Genomic DNA, 17,492 nt, shown 5'->3' on the forward strand with positions numbered 1-17,492 from the left:
AAAGATATTATTTGGTTAAAATTGTTTTTCAAATGTATGAACAAATTAAGGATTATTGCCTAAGATGGTAATTACTTTGTCATTATAAGTCGTCTTAGAAGGGACAGGTGTATAAAGAAGGGGAAAAAATAGGGGGGAAAAAACAGGATGTTGGTATTATTAGGTTATAAAGGGTTGGAAAAGTTGAATAAATTCTAGATCATTGATTGAGAATGTAATGATTTTCATGCTAGACTGTTTCGAGGGACATTCTAAATAAGAGAATAAAATTGTTTTTTACCTTATCATACAAATACAACCATCTTTGGTAAATGCACACAAATACAATCATAATATTATTATGAAGTCACCATATTCATTTATCATGTATTGGATATGGAAACATTAATTAGTTGCTATTCAAAATTCAGCAAACAAATAGTGTTACTCCTACACGTATCATGTATAAGGTTTGACAGTAAAGTATGATAGGATTTGCCTTGGGAATTTTTCTAGGATAGTTGAATGGTTCTGCCTAGGAAAAACCCATTGCCAAATATTTAGAGAAAATCCAATGAAATCTCACCCAACCATGGACAAACAAACACATGCAACATTAAATAGTACCTCAATATATAAAGATAGAGCCACAATAGTATACAAGTCCACAACTATAGTCAACATTTATAGTCCATCATAGTACATGCCAATGCTATACCAACAGAATAGAGTCACTACCGTATCCATAATTTAGATCAGAACATTCTCAAAGTATATGTAAAATTATGTAATACAACTGATGCAAATAAGTTTAGAAAAATAAAAATGAACAAGGAAAGACAAATACTATTGTTGCTATGAGAAATATGGAACAATAGACAATGTATGAGGTAGATTGTTAGTTTACTTCCTGGACCGAGGGGAATGAATTTAAAAGCAAATAAAATATGAGATAAAGATATCTTAACGAATGACATGGTACAATAGAAAAAAATAATATTTTATTTCTGTAAATCTTTATATTAAGACCTCTTGTTCTATTCTTTTGAAAGATTTCTTGTTTAAAAATCATTTTACAAAGTCTAAATTTGTGTTCCAAGCCAATATCATAAAATCAATACTCAAATAATACAAATTAATGTCCATTAAAAATATTATAAATTGGATTAATCATAATATAAATATTGTGCATAAAATACTATAAATATATTTTTATAAAATAATTATGAAAGTACAGTAAAATCATAAATATTATAAAACTAACAATGTATTTAGAAACATAAAAAATATAACGTACAATATACCTAGTACTATTAAGTGGTACACAGCATCCCAGAACACAACCGGACAGTAAAAGAAAGAAGCCTATGTGATGAACCCACCTCATAACCCTTAGGGTCCTAAAAGCATCGTGGCAATACAAACTTATGGGATGAACCCACTCATAATACTTAGGGTCCTACAGGCATCGTGGCAATACAAACCTATGAGATGAACTCATATCACGATCCTTAGTGTACGAAAGGTATTGTGACAATAATTAGCCTGTAGGATAAAACCATCTCATGACCTTTAACGTACTATAGGAATCATGACAAACATGCATGCTATAATATAATATTTAACAAAGACATTGGTACTATATGGTATATCAATTAAGAATAACAGTACAATATCCATAAATAATCTTCATAATATCATATTTTTCCAAACAATATTGTGCCATAAAGCGTAATTTAATATTTAAATCCAACAATTTATTTAACTATTTTCAAAATTTTCAATTCATTATTTCATGCCAAAACAATAATACCACAATAAAATATATATTACCATAAACCATTTTTAAGCATTTAAAAATACAAAACACTTAATGATAGGACTCACCCTGAGAATCCTTCTAGGATCGCCAAAGTGGTTTTGTCTAGCGAAATCCCATTGGGGAATCCCTAGAGAATAACTAATGGGATCTCACTTGAATCATGAACAGTGATGAAAATATAGCTATCAATGGAAATGTCGAGGGTATAATTTTATGGAAATATTGATGAAAATGTCGATAAAATTATAAAAACTGTAAATATGTGTAGATTGTTGATTAAAAAAAAACATTAAAATACTATACTTTCTAACATGCTTACAAGTTTGAAACACAAATTTATAATTTATTTTTAAATTTTTAGAATCTATTTTAATGAGTATTTATTTTTTTCTTTATTTGTTAATTTGATTTTGTCATTTTTTAAAATGATATTAGTATATTTATACTTATTTATATATTTATTATAATTAAACTTATTTATATATTTATGTTACCAAAATCATTTATATATTTTAATGAAACCTTTTGAAAAGTACTAAATCTATTAATAATGCATTATTCACAACATAAGCTTTATATAAGAACAAAAAAAAAAATGATAACTTTATAATATATAAGAATATTGATGATAAAGATGACTAAGTAAATTTAATAGATACTTAAAAAAGAAAAAAAATTAACTATAGACATAAAATCATATATTCTGTTGAATTATAATGTATCTAAAAGTTTAAATATAAATAGTAAATATTGCAATATAATAGAAATAATAGAAGTTAATTAAATATTATTGAATGGTTAATTATTTATTTAGTTGGTTAATTTATTGAGTGATTACTCTATTATATTATTTATAATTTTTCTGTATTAATAAAATTATATAATAGTCTTTTTCTAATCTTTCACTTTTAAAAGCCCAATCCATCAAAAGGATTAAAAACTCTTTCATTTTAAAAAGCCCAATCCATCTCATTTTATGTATAAGAATTAGAAGCCCAAATCCAAAACATATAATTTATTTTTACTTTCCTCAGCCCATATTTATTTAACCTTAACACATAAACATAATCCTGTGCTGCCGTCGGGCAGACAAGAAGAAGATGAGAAGTGTAACAGTCCAAACCACCCGCATACGATATTGTCCGCTTTGGGCCCAGCCCGCATGGTTTTGTCAAAACGCGTCGCAATGGTTAGGGGTCCCACCCCTTCATCTGCCCGTCCCACTGGCTCGGGCCTCCCAGGCCCAATTACGATATTGTCCGCTTTGGAAGCTAGGTGGTGAGCCCAATCCTACCCCTTATGGTTTTACTTTCCCTCATGGGAATGCATCGCAAGGGAAATGTATCCACACCCTCTTTTAAGGCATGCTTCGTTCCTCTTTTCAACCGATGTGGGATCTCACAATCATCCCTCCTTGGGGCTCAGCGTTCTCACTAGCACACCAATCCGGGTACTGGCTCTGATACCAACTGTAATAGCTCAGACCATCCGCATGCGATATTATCCACTTTGGGTCTAGCCCGTACGGTTTTGTCAAAACACGTTGCATTGGTTAGGGATCCCACCCTTTCACCTGCCAGTCCCACTGGCCTGGGCCTCCCAGGCCCAATTACGATATTGTCCGCTTTGGAAGCTAGGTGGTGAGCCCAATCCTACCCCTCACGGTTTTACTTTCCTTCATGGGAATGTGTCGCAAGGGAAAGGTATCCATACCCACTTTTAAGGTATGCTTCATTCCCCTTTCCAACCGATGTGGGATCTCACAAGAAGTCATTCTGGTTTAACTTCCATGGATACTATTTGATTTTTACCGTTGATTGTCGCCAATTTTTCATCAATGTCCACCGAAAACCCGAAAATCCCACCGACTTCAGACGATACCGGCGACACTTTTTGATAACGGTGATATTTCTCTGGCACGTCTAACAGAAATTTTTTCTCCCCCTTGTCGGTGTTGTCGGTGGCCGAAACATGATAATGTTGGTGATATTTCGAAGGTTTCGTCAATTTTTTCTTCCATGATCACGAGCAAACAAACACATGCAATGTTAAATAATACGTCAAAATATAAAGGTAGAGCCACAACAACATGTAAATCTACAACTATGGTCTACAACTACAGCCCATCATATTACAGCCATAACTACGGGTCACTACCATATCCAATATTTAGGTTTGAGCATCTTAAAAGTATTTATAAAATTTACAAATACAACTGATGTGAATAATTCTAGAAAAATAAATATTACAAGTAAAGTTTAACATTGCTACTACTATAGAAAATACGAAATAACAAGTGATGCATAAAATAGACTGCCAGATAACTGTTTGGACCTAGAGGGATAATTTTTTTTTTTAAAAGTGAGATAAATATATCTCAGTGAATGACATAGTATAATAGAAAATATATTTTATTTTATCTCAATAAGTGGCATAGTACAATAGAAAAATAATATTTTATTTGTATAAATCATTTTCTGAAGACCTCTCATTTCACTTTTTTGAAAGATTTTTCGTTTAAAAATTATTTCACAAAATCTAAACTTGTACTCTAAATAAATATCACAAAACCGATGCACAAGTAGTACAAATTAATGCCCATTAAAAATATTATAAATTGAATCAATTATAATATAAATATTTAGCATAAAATAATATAAACATAATTTCACAAAATGATTATGAAAGTGCAATAAAACCATAAATATAAAAAAATCAATAGTGTACTCAGAAATATAAATAATGTACCATAAAATATACCTAACTAGTAGTAAACCGAATAGTAAAATAAAAGAAACTTGTGGGATGAACTAACCTCACGAATCTTAGCATCCTAAAGGTATCGTGGTAATACAAATATGAGAGATGAACTCACCTTACGATTCTTAGTATACGAAAGGTATCGTGATAATAATAAACCTATGAGATGAATCTAATCTCATGACCCTTAGCATACTACAAGTATCATGGTAAATCTATATATAATAATATAATACTGAATAGAAATACTAGTACTATAGTACACCAGTTAAAAATAAGTACAATATTCATAAAACTATTTTCAAGATCATACTTTTCCAACAATATTGTACCATAAAGCATAATTTGACGTTCAAATCTAACCATTTATTTAAATATTTCAAAAATTTTAAATCACTATTTCATGCCCAAAACATAAATATTAACAGTGAAATATATATCACCATAAATTATTTTTAAGCATTTAAAAATATAAAATACTTAAACATGCTTAAAAATATATATAATTTCCAATCTGCTTTCTAAAAATTAATTATTTTCCAAAATGATTAAAATCTCAATTCAAATACTAAGATATTTAAATACTGTGATCTGCAAATTCACTATAAACTCATTAGAATTTGAAACTATTTAAAATCTTGTCAAAAATCATATAAAATGATAACATATATATGTAAAAACTGATATTCGTATATAGATAAAATAAACATTTAATTCAAACGATATATATGTAAAATATTCAAATCACATATATTATTATATTGGCATGCCCAAACCTATTTAAAATTATAACCACTCACGGATGCCGCTAATGCTCACTCCTGCTCCTCCATAGTATTGCCATTGGCTCAATATGGGTGTTGCAGTCCAAAAATGTTACCAGTGGCTGGAAAACTTGTTGGAAAACTTGGCCAACCTCCACATCAATTGATCTTTTAAACTGTGAGAAATTTTGGCAAACGAAGCGCAGATTCAAAGGATCCAAAAATTGGGGGGAAGGGGAAGGGAAAGTGTATGGATTGGCTTGAAATGGTTGGAAAACCCATAAACTCGGGCAACCCATTTTGTCCGCCACCATTGGATTAGCTAGCCCTATCTGAGCACGTCTGCTAGAGGATTGGTTGAAAAATTAGAGGGTGTGATCGCTAGTCAATAGGCTATAAGCCTGACCAGTGCATGTAGCTTGCTGGTGGTCTGAAAGAGGTAAAACAACGGTGATCCGGTTTTGGTATTAAATAGGTTCAGGTCGACATGATTTGAATCTGTAGGTTTGAGGAGAAGTTTCTCGGGTTTGGGAGATAAAATAGATATTTTGGGATTTGTTCAATGTTGAGCATGCTTTCTAACACATATATAGAGCCTTGAATCACTAGCAGATAAAAACCAGAGACTGATTTAGACATTGATATAAAACTAATGTTCAAAATTTTCTAGAACCATAATTTTTGTCTGTAACTGGGAATTCAGCGTGCTGCTAGTCTGTGAACTCGTATCAACAAGCTCTACATAATGGTACATTACAAACCAAAGCTTTGACCATAGAAAAAATTAACTTGGGACACACATATGGTCCATCTTGTCAAAACCAATCCAATCCAGTGTACAGCGGGAGTATTTTGGTATGGGTTGCTATACTTAAATATGCTTAAAAAATTTAATTTTTAATCTTCTTTCTCAAAATAAAATATTTTTTAAAAAGACTAAAATATCGATTCAATCACCAAAACATTTTAATACCAATATTCAAAAGTCCATTATGAACTCATTAATATGAAACCATTAAAAATCTTATTAAAAGTCATATGAAATGATAACACATATATGTGAAAACCAATATCCATATATGTATAAAATAAATAGTTAAATCTAATCATAAATATATCATATCAGACCATATATAAATATATACTAGCATGCCCGAATTCAATTAAAAATATAATCACTTACAAGTACTACCAATGCTTACTCTTGCTCCTCTATATGATTGCCTCCATGCTCAATACATACACTTGTAATATAATAAAATATTTTTCAAGCTCTAACAACTAAACTAAAGACATTGGTATATACCAAATGTTTTAAAATAATTTATACAACTATAAAATTACAAAAGTTAGATTCTGAGCAGTCCAATTATACCGCAATAGTACTTAATACTCAAAATTGGAGTTTTTCATTCGAAGGTTAATTTTATGAAATTGAACCTTCAAATGGATCGTATTAATATCTAATTACACTAAACCAATTTTAATTTTATCATTTTTGACCAATTTTTATCTAAACACAATCCAAGATTATCAAATAATGTCTAAACACAATCCAAAAATAATGTCTAAAGCACAATCCAAATATATAACTAATTGATCCAAAAATGAAAAACATTATCAAATGATGTCTAAAATTTATAAACTTTATATAAACAGAAAGCCCAAGAGATAAGGAATACATTGGTGTGCTCACCTCAATTTAGAAGTGTCATCTATGGCCAACAAACTCATCTTAAAGCTTGATTAAATTTCCTATTGATGAATCTCTCAAACTATGAGGAATCTTGGCAAAAAGAGCACGAAAATGGATTCAAAAGATCCAAAAATTGTTAGGCAGGAGGGGCAGGGTGGGGTGGGGGAGGGCAGGTGAGGTGTATGGATCGGGCTGAAATGGTTGGAAAAACCACAAACTCTAGCAACCTGTTCCGTCTGTGTTGTTGGCTTTGCTGGCATGATCCAGGAGCGTCCAATAATGGATTGGCCCGAAAAATTGGAGGGTGTGATCACTGGTTGATAGGCTACAAGCCTAGCTAGAGTGTGTAGCTTGCTAGTGGCAGGAAAGAGGCAAAACAGCAGAGACCTAGTTTAGGCATCAAACAGGGTTTGGTAAATGTAGTTCGAACCCATTGGTTTGGGGAGAGGTTTCTTGAGTTTAGGGGGACAAATCTGGTATTTTGGTATTTCTTCACTATTGGGCATGCTTCCTAACATTTTTGTTTTTTTGGTTGAAAAAACTAACACTTATATAAAGCATTGGGTCACTAGTAGATAAAAATCTAAGACTGATTTGAACACGGGTATAATACTGATATTTAAAATTTTCTAGAACTATACCTTTTTATCCTTAACTTAGAATCTGACATGCCACCAATCTGTGAATTCGTATTGACGAGCTTTACACAATGATATATCAGTCAAATCAAAACCTTTACCATAGAAAAAAAATCAATCTGGGATCAACATAAGGTCTATTTAATCAAACCTAGTCAAACTTGTACAATATGAGTATTTTGGTATTGATTGTTATAAGGTATCATATGGAACTATTTTTAAAACCATTGATCAAATAACAATTTATCTGCATGTTTTAAAGTTTGCACTAATTATAATTTAATATTTTAAAATTTGAAAATTACAACTAGCACTTATTGGTGGTGTGGGTGATAATAGTATGAAAGGTGTGAATGAAAAAATATGAGACAAAAATAATAATTTTTTGAAAGTTAAAAAGATGTTGATGATATTTTTGAAATCAAAAGACCAAATTGTATTTAAATTAAATATAAAAAAGGGTAGATGTAATTAACCTTAATTAGAAATGTTTTTCAATTCACCAATAACCTTCATTAAAAAAATAAAATAAAATTTACCGGTTACCTTAATTAACCAGCCGTTTAGTTAACTTTAATAAAATTCATTCAAATCCACAATCCAAAATTGTTTGAGAAGTCTGAACATTGACATTCCATATATTAAAAATTAACTAAATGCATATAGGAATATATATCTATATGTACATTTGGATAAAAAATTTAGGAAAGTTATATGCTAAAAAAAATTGAACATTCTCGAATAAAATTTCAGGCTGATAAATGAATTTTAATTCATAAATTCAAAATATCTTTTTAAAAGTAATGCAATGGCCACGAACCTGTTTATTAATTTAATAAAACTTATTATTAGGGCTATTCACAATTATGTCCCTTGACGTTTATACAGATTTGCAATTTGCTAATTAAATTTTGTGTTATTTATACCCCTTCAACTTTATCGAATGGTGTATCTATGCCCTCTAAATTTTGTAGAAATACACACCTATCAATACAAAGTCGAGGAGGAAAATTACAAGCAAAGTCTCATGAGGCATAAGTGGGAAAAAAAAAAAAAATTCCTATTCATGAAAAAAGTGAAAAAATAAAAATAAAAATCGTTTATCGATATATGACCTTAAATCCAAAATATGTGCCACGGAATTTGAGATTGGGCGGAGCTGGGTTGAAATGGGTGGCCCATAATAGAGGCCCAAAAACCATAGGAAAAGAGTGATACAAAACGATGCAGTTTTGAAATGTGTGTCTGTGTCTCAGTTAGGAATAGTAGTAGGCCTGGGAGAGTTGAGAGAGGGAAGAGAGTTTGAGGGAAAAAAAAAAAAAAGAAAAAAGAAGAAAAAAGGAAAAAAGCCATAATAATGTATTCGAGCCCGACACACAGTAACGGCTACCACCACCACCACGACGACCAACACCAGCTGCAACAGCAGCAGCAACTGGGAGAGAGGCGACTCGGAATGAGTCAGAGGGAACGAGTTCGCAGAGGAAGTCGTTCGAGGTCACGTGACTTGAGAGACGGCCATGGACACGGTGCTAGTGGTGCTGGGTTTAGGGTTTCTGACCATAATACTAACACTAAGCTTCAGCAACAACAGCAGCACTCTCAGAGACCACCTACGGACTTCGACATGGCCTATTTCCACTCCTATGCTCATGTTGGAATCCATGAAGAGATGATCAAGGTTTTTGCTCTCCATTTTTTTTTTCTTTTTTGTTTTTTTTGCCTTCGAATTCTGCTGCATTCTAAAACATGGGTTTGTGTTCATTTGGTTTTTTGTCATTGGCTTGTGTGGATTTTTTTATCTTTGATTTTTATTTTTGGTCTGTGGCTAATTTGGCATAGGAAATGGAGTTTGTGATGGGAATTTTCATAACCATTTTAGTGGGGTTTTGTTTTGTTCAAGTTCTACTGCATTTTGAATCATGGGTTTGTGTTCTTTTCCTGTTTTTCTGGCATTGGGATGCCATATTTTTATTTATTTATTTTTTATGGAATTTTTCTCGAGTTTTTTAGGATGTCTGATAGAAATGGCTAAGGAAATGAAATTTTGTGACATGGATTTTGTAATGATTGATTACGTTTTGAGTGTTGGAGTTATAGTTTTAGCCTTCTTTGTTCTAACTTCTATAAATGGTCTAATGAATTTCTTTCTTTAGTTTGTACGGTGGGAATTTGCTGTGTAACTATTCACTTTGTTTTATCGTCGCTTGGTCATTGAATATATATTATGTCTAATATAGAATTTAGTATTCCTCTGTTTTTGTTTTCCTCAACTTATGTTAATCAATTTGTAATAAGTGACCCTAGAATAGTTAGAAAATGGATGCCTATGAGATGAAGCTATAGGTTTCAGCAGCCAATGATGTGATGTCAAAGATACTATATGATATGACTGATCATATTACTTTGGTTGTGTGCAACAAGGGGAAAGCTGTGTTTCATCCTTCTATTCTTGGTTATTTGCTGCAATTTCATCGATAATGAGAATTGTTTTTCAGAAGTTTCCAGTACAATTTAAACGGTAAATAGGTAATGATAATTGAACAAGTGAGTTTTGAGAATGAATGACATGATTAGGATGCACTTGCTGCAACCAAATAGAGAGTAGCTAAGTGCCTCAATCATGAACCTAAGTGAGAGCTTTTCGATTGGAGAGTTGTGCTTGAAGTACCCTTACATTTTAGAGTACAGACAAAGCTTATATGTGCTGCTTAGGTTTGTCCACTTTTCATGTTTTCTGAAGAAATTAGTGTTGCACTGCTTTGTTTCAAAGAACTGTTAATTCCATGTGCTTATTTTGAATGAGAATCTGATTATATATATATATATATATTTATATATGCATGCCACTGTACTAAAATTGATTATTTTTGCCTGTGCTAGCATGATGGTCTAACTTAGTTTGAGCAAAGCATGGGTCAACTAATAGATTTGTGAATGAAAGTCCACTTGAAAAAATCTTAGAACTATATTGACCTGATTATGTTTCCTTTAATTGGGTATGACTTTTTTCTATTGATACTGTGATGGAACAGTCTTGCTATAGTACATTTGTTTTATAAATAAACACTTGGCCTATTTAAGAATGTTTGTTAAAAAAAGTAATATGTGTTTTATAAATAAACACTTGTTTATTTTAGAATGTTTGTTAAAAGCAAAAAGTTACATTCAATCTTAGTGGGTCCAAAACATGCTAGAGCTGTTATTTGGTTATTGTCATAAATTATTGACAGATGGTAAAATTTTCTTATGCAGGATCGTGTACGTACTGATACTTATAGGGCAGCAATCATGCAGCACCAAAATTCCATAGCAGGCAAAGTAATACTTATGAAATGATAATGTATTTATCTTAAGACTATCTATGCTGGTCTATAGTAAAATTTAGAGCAAAAAAAATGTTGTTTATGTGTTTCACTTCCTCATTTCTTCTACAACATAAAAATGTTTGCAGGTTGTAGTGGATGTTGGATGCGGCACAGGCATTCTTTCCATATTTTGTGCTCAGGCTGGCGCTAAACGAGTAAGCTAATAAGCTATTTGATGTGTTAGGTTGCACTGCAAATTAATTTGGTATCAGGGAACTTTTTTGTCAAACACGAAAAAAAAATAAAATAAAAAAAAATAAAATAAAATAAAATAAAAGAAAAAAAATAAAAATAAAAGAACATGCTTTTTATTTTCTTTGAATGTGGTTCAATTTTATTTCTGTTGTCAAAATTTTGAACCAGTAGTATAGTTTGATGTATCATGTACAAAGTTATGTTATGGTATTTTCTAATACTCTGTTTGAAATTTGTATTCTACTGTGAAAGAAAAAAAGAAAGAGAAAAAGAGTTTCTCCTTTATTTTTATTTTTTTTAATGGAATATAATGTTTCCAAAAGTTAAAACATTTTTTTCTTTATGATTTTTCATAACCAAATATTATAAACTAAATTGTCTCTTTCTTTTATTTTTATTTGCTTTCTTCAATAGTTGTCAAGTACCAAACATAGCCTAAAAATAACAAATTTTGTTAAAGAATATATTTATTGACTATCATTTGTACAACAAACTTTGATATTGGTTTTCTTTTCTTTGTTCATTCTTTTTCTTGTTTATTGAATTGTAGTTTCCTACTTCATGGTATGTTCAAAAGTTTAAATTTTGTTGAAATAATAATTTTCAGTCTTGGCCTTGGCCATTATTTTGGATAAGGAACTTAGGTACTGCCTTTTCCTTACATACACACTCTTAATTTGTATGATGTAAGTTTAGCTGGCTTCAAGTTCTGTCATTCGGGAATTTAACATGCTTTATGAATGGTTATTTCTTACCACTTACCAGGTGTATGCAGTTGATGCAAGTGATATTGCAGTGCAGGTACTGCATTTTCCAAAACTTGCTATGTTTTATTTTTAGAAATGTTATTGTCTCTAAAGTTTGTGTTAAGGATTCTGCATGGATTGATCTTGTTCTTTTTGTAAGCAGGCAAATGAAGTTGTTAAAGCAAATAACTTATCTGATACGGTCATTGTACTTCATGGGCGAGTTGAGGTAGGCTTCCTTAATGAAGCTAATAAAAAGCTTTTCAACTTAGTTTTAGTTTTAAGATTTGCTGATTGTATCACCTATTTGCATCTATTTGATTAAATACAATTGGGATCCATGTGTATCATATTACAGAAGAGGAAAGCAATAGACTTTTTCCATTGAATGTTTATAAAGTGGAGTTAAATGTGCTTGAGAGCATAGTAGCCTTGTTGCTTCATTTTTGTCATTGTTGACACCATTTCAAGAAAAGTAACCATGGGAATTTGCATTCTAGCCTTGTTACTTCATTTTTATCATTGTTGACACCATTTCAAGAAAAGTAACGATGTGAATTTGCATTCTGGTGGTAGCGTAATGTCATTGATTTTTATGATGAGTTATGTAACTTCTGTATGCTTGCAATAGGTAAAGGCAAATAGGACCGATGAGCCATTACTGAAAGTGATATTAGATTTTGTTCATGATGATAAGATTTATACCTACATAGACTTTGCTGTTTTATTTGATATGCTATGCATTTTCCCTACTTGATTATTGCTTGGGAGCTTTGTTATTGTAAAAGAGCAGTTGTCCATTTAATGCATGCATAAGAGCTGTTCTATGTGAGCCATGCTGTTTGGAAGGAAGGTGGGAGATAGGGTGCACGACCTTCTGGTCAAGTTACTCGCAATTGCATTTATATAGATTGGCATGCAATGTAAATTGCTATTTTGTTGGTTGGGGACCTTAACGTTCAATCAGATAACTAATAAAAGTGAATTGATTAAGGAGATCACTAAAAGTACCAAATTACCTTTTACTGGGAGTAACGCAAATTTCTGAGCAATTTTTTTGGCATAAGGGCTTGTTCGAGTTGAGTGGAGGCATGTGGGAGGGACAGCTCATTGAACTGAAATGTATATGAATAGTATGGAAGTAACTTTACTGTGGTCTCATTTATACATTATACTCTAGTATTATAACTGAAAAGTGTTCTTTTCCCATGCATCAGCTTTATAAAATGTCACTTAGATTATGATTTAGATTATGATTTATGCAGGATGTTGAAATTGATGAGGAGGTTGATGTTATAATTTCCGAGTGGATGGGCTACATGCTTTTGTATGAGGTGATCATGATGGGTTTTCAGTGCATGAGCTTTTATCGAAGAATTGCAGTTGAAAATACTCTTTAACTCATTAACATAATTTTTAGTTTGAATAGATTATATAATATATCCATTTTTTCATGATCTGCTGCTTTAAGGATCTGTTTGCTTTATTTTGTAGAGCATGCTGGGAAGTGTCATTACTGCCAGAGATAGATGGCTCAAACCTGGAGGTCTTATACTTCCTTCAAATGCAACGGTACTTTTCTTTTTATTTATTTATTATGACTTCCACAACAATATTTAGGATATTTCTTCCATTGATGCTACCTCAATTTTTTTATTTCTATTTTTCGGTTTTTCAATTGCTGCTTCCAATTTGTTTGAAATTTTTACGAATCTGAATTTGTAATAAGTTAATCTATTTGTTAAGAAGCCTTGACTTTTGGGATGCATCTTTGTTTATATATGTGTTTTTAGCTGTTTAATGAAATGGATTTGTCTCTGATGCTCATGTTCATTTGAATGAGCTGCAGTTATACATGGCACCTGTCACACACACTGACAGATACAGTGAAAGCATTGATTTCTGGCGCAATGTCTATGGAATTGATAGTAAGTGCACAGTATATTAACTAACAAAACATTCTTTGATCTTCTGTGGATGCATTTACTATGAAATTTTCATGATATTGACTTGTACTACTATTTAGCTGCTTATGATATGTTTCTCGATATATGAAGATGATAATATATATTTATACTGAGGCTTAAGTCCTGGAGAATTTATGCTTTGCTATTCGTTGCTAGTGCTAGCATTGTGATTCAAGTTTTGTAATTGATCCAGTGTCTGCGATGTTACCATTGGCAAAACAATGCGCATTTGAAGAGCCAAGTGTGGAGACAATAACGGGTGAGAATGTTTTGACATGGCCACATGTGGTAAGTATTATCACTTTAGTTCAATGATGGAATTTATATCATCTCAGTTTTCATTTAAGTAATGGATATTTTTCAGGGGGAAAAAAATATTTGTAATTCATCTCCCAACTTTCTTCTCTATTTTCTTGTGTTTGACTTTTCTCCAAAAATTTGTAATCACATAAGTTCCTGCCAATAATATGATATCACAATTTCAATACTTTTCTGCAAGAAGTTTTGAGTCTGAAATTGAGTCCCTTTCATCATAGGTACCCTTTTCTTATTTTTTTATTTTTTATTTTTTATTTTTCCCTCTCCCTTTTAAGTAATTTAGATGAAGATTTTGAATTTTATGATACAAAATGTATGGTCTTTTTTATTTTATTTCTATTTTTCCTAGAAGATTAATTTTTGGTCATTGATGTTTATTTGTGAGTGGTTGGAATCCTGGAACAGGAGCTTGAGGTCTTGGGTTTAGCACGTCAATTGTCCATTTATGTCTTTATAGGGACTATGAAATTAACCATTGTAATTGATTATTAACTGATTGTAGGTAAAACACGTGGACTGCTATTCAATATCAATTCATGAACTAGAATCTGTTACTACAAGATATAAATTCAAATCAATGATGCGAGGTACTCTCTCTCTATCTCTTATATGTGTTTTTGGGTATTTAAATTCTTTACCCCCACTATTTGTTTCCATCATATATATATATATATATATCTATATATATTTCCTTTCTTTTTTTTTTATTTTTATTTTTTATTTTATCTCCGTTAAGATGGATTTATGTTTCCATATCATCAGATTTTCATCATATGTGTATATATATATATATTATCTCTATTAGGATTGATTTATGTTTCCATATCATCAGTTTCATCATCTCTTTCCTATAGATTTGGAAAATCCTTTTTGTTTTGTATTACTGCAAAGGAAAACATGGTTCATTTTTCTTTTCTTGTCCATTTCACCTCTGAAGTATATTGTTTATGCTATTGTTAACAGATGTTTTACTTCTTAGTTAGTCGGGAGTAATTGACTAAAATATTTCAAAATTTTCTATCACTTGAAATGAAAATTAATGATTAAGAAATGATTAGATTCTTTTGAAAAGCTTTTATGAAGACAAAAGCTAAAGTTTGGTAATCTGCCTTGATTGATAGGGAGCCTGACTTCATTTATGCTAAAAGTATAATAATTCAAATATGTAGAACAACGTTGCTCATTTTGATGTAGCAGAATAAGTTAATTTGTAATTCACTTTTAAAATTCTAGGTTTTACAACCAGACATGCTCTAATACTGTTCTTATTCAAAGATCCAGTTCATGATGTTAACAAATATATAGGGGATTAATTATTGTTTTCACCATCCATAACCTAATACAATATGTTATTTCCTTTGTGTTACAATTTTTACTTTCTAATGAAGTATTTATGAGCAACGTAAAAATTGGTTATTCTGGTGGGAAAATTTTTACTAGCCATCTTCTTAGGAGAGTGGAGATCTAACTGTTCTTTCATATCAGCTCCGCTACATGGGTTTGCATTTTGGTTTGATGTTGAATTCAGTGGAGCTGCTGAATCTCCTACCAATAATCATGAACCATCCTTGCTTGTTGACAACAATATAATGGATGGTAATCAGAGGAAGAAACGTTCAAATCCAAACGAGGCATTGGTGCTTTCTACTGCACCTGAGGATCCTCCAACACATTGGCAACAGGTAATGTATATAAACATTTAATTTTAGTTTTTTCTTTTGACTGGCTGAATTACATTTAGACACATTTCCAGATTCTAGGTTACACCGCTTAATGTGTATAAATACAAAATAAAATTAAATCACAACCATGAGCTTGTGATGTCTTTTCTTCTTCGTATATATTGGTGGCTCAGGGTTGTCCAATGTGACTCCTGGTGGAAGCCCTTAAAGATGTTGCACGGTAAAAGTGGTCCCGTCAGAAATGCCAGCTTAAGAGATTAAAATTGAACCTCTACTGGCAGCCATAGCTTTTGGTTGAATGATACGCCGTCTGCTTTTGGCTGATTGGACATTTTATGCATGTATAATTATATGCATGTAAATGTAAGTTGATCGGCTTATTTGCTTAGATGTTAGTTTGGAAATTAGAACAAATTTGACCATTTGCATGGACTTAAATAATGTCATCTTTAAGTTCACTTCCACATACCCTCAGAGATCAGTTGTTATACAAAGGAGGTTTAGATGCTGCAGAAGACTTAGATGAACAAATGATATTGATATTTAGTTGCATATTATTTAGTTTGTACTGTGGTGAAACGGGGGAGCTAAGGCCCCCGGCAAAAAACAAACTAATCAGTGCTTGTTATTTTTTATTGGTTATATCATATATGCTGAGGACTTTTTCATGGTCAATGTGTCTGACAAATAAAATTTGCAGACATTGATTTACTTTTATGACCCAATAGAAGTGGAGCAAGATCAGCTCATTGAAGGTTCCATAACACTATCGCAAAGCAAAGAAAACGCACGGTTCATGAACATTCACCTTGAATACTCGTGAGTCATCACTGGTTATAGGCCTAGTAGTACTTTGTATATTGTCAAATCAGAATTAGCTTACATTTTTCACAAACTAATCTTTTTTCCTTGCAGTTCTGGGGGCCGTTCCTTTGTAAAAGAATCAGTAATGCGATGATTTGATTCAATGGAAAGCGTCTGTATGACTGTATCTCGTATTGTTGTTCAAACTATGGCTCTTTTGCTCCCCATTGCATTTGATTGACGTTGCTTATTACAAAGACTTTCTCGAACATTGCAAACTTGTGAGTTTCACTAATTTTACCTTACAAGCCTCGTGTAGATGAAAATATTTTTAAATTGAGATATAGGTGAACTGATTTAGGAAATTTTTGACATTTATGTCTTAAAAAATGCGGATTTTAGTATATGCCTTCAAATATTTGTAAGATACGCAAAGTGAGTCATTGACTCGTGTAACTGTTTTAATTCTGTTCATTGTTCATTGTGATGGAAAATTCTAGAGTAGAATGCCTTTCTAACTAAATTGTTGAGCAGAGCACTCCATTTAACCTTGTAACACAATTACATGCTATTATTTATTTAGTAAACTATATTTTTATTAAAATTTTGAGTTATTGATCTTTTAACTTTTTCATGCATTATCAACACATTAGGAAGAAGGCTTGCTTCCTAGAACAAATATGCATTTAATTGTCTTATGGAAAGTTGGAAATATGTAATCGGCTGAAACAGAACAGAGTGGACTGGAGATAT

At 31.6% G+C, this 17,492-nt stretch overlaps 1 protein-coding gene across 2 annotated transcripts; it reads left to right on the forward strand.

Annotated features, from left to right (window-relative positions):
• Nucleotides 1–8,926: 8,926 nt before the first annotated feature.
• Nucleotides 8,927–17,246, forward strand: LOC107421966 (probable protein arginine N-methyltransferase 6). Of its 2 annotated transcripts, none has more exons than XR_007242218.2 (13): nt 8,927–9,340; nt 10,915–10,980; nt 11,114–11,182; nt 11,988–12,023; nt 12,132–12,197; nt 13,234–13,302; nt 13,463–13,540; nt 13,818–13,896; nt 14,129–14,223; nt 14,756–14,840; nt 15,739–15,935; nt 16,109–16,298; nt 16,636–16,754. XR_007242218.2 is itself a non-coding variant. In XM_016031337.4 (13 exons), the coding sequence occupies exons 1-13, from the start codon at nt 9,017–9,019 to the stop codon at nt 16,891–16,893; spliced, it is 1,326 nt and encodes a 441-aa protein (XP_015886823.2). In that variant the 5' UTR covers nt 8,929–9,016; the 3' UTR covers nt 16,894–17,246. The 2 variants fall into 2 exon arrangements, 1 of the variants encoding a protein (XP_015886823.2); XM_016031337.4 differs by lacking the exon at nt 16,109–16,298 and adding an exon at nt 16,851–17,246 and having other exon boundaries at nt 8,929–9,340.
• Nucleotides 17,247–17,492: the final 246 nt, after the last annotated feature.

Source organism: Ziziphus jujuba, chromosome 3, assembly GCF_031755915.1.
Source record: "Ziziphus jujuba cultivar Dongzao chromosome 3, ASM3175591v1".
In the NCBI taxonomy this organism is placed as follows: Eukaryota; Viridiplantae; Streptophyta; class Magnoliopsida; order Rosales; family Rhamnaceae; genus Ziziphus; species Ziziphus jujuba.

What these genes read in the sequence shown, in the direction of transcription:
- LOC107421966 (XM_016031337.4), top strand. Translation starts at nt 9,017, where the DNA reads ATGTATTCGAGCCCGACACACAGTAACGGCTACCACCACCACCACGAC. An exon ending in AAAATTCCATAGCAGGCAAA is followed by an intron (nt 10,981 to 11,113) that starts GTAATACTTATG and finishes AAATGTTTGCAG; the next exon opens with GTTGTAGTGGATGTTGGATG. An exon ending in CTCCAACACATTGGCAACAG is followed by an intron (nt 15,936 to 16,635) that starts GTAATGTATATA and finishes TAAAATTTGCAG; the next exon opens with ACATTGATTTACTTTTATGA.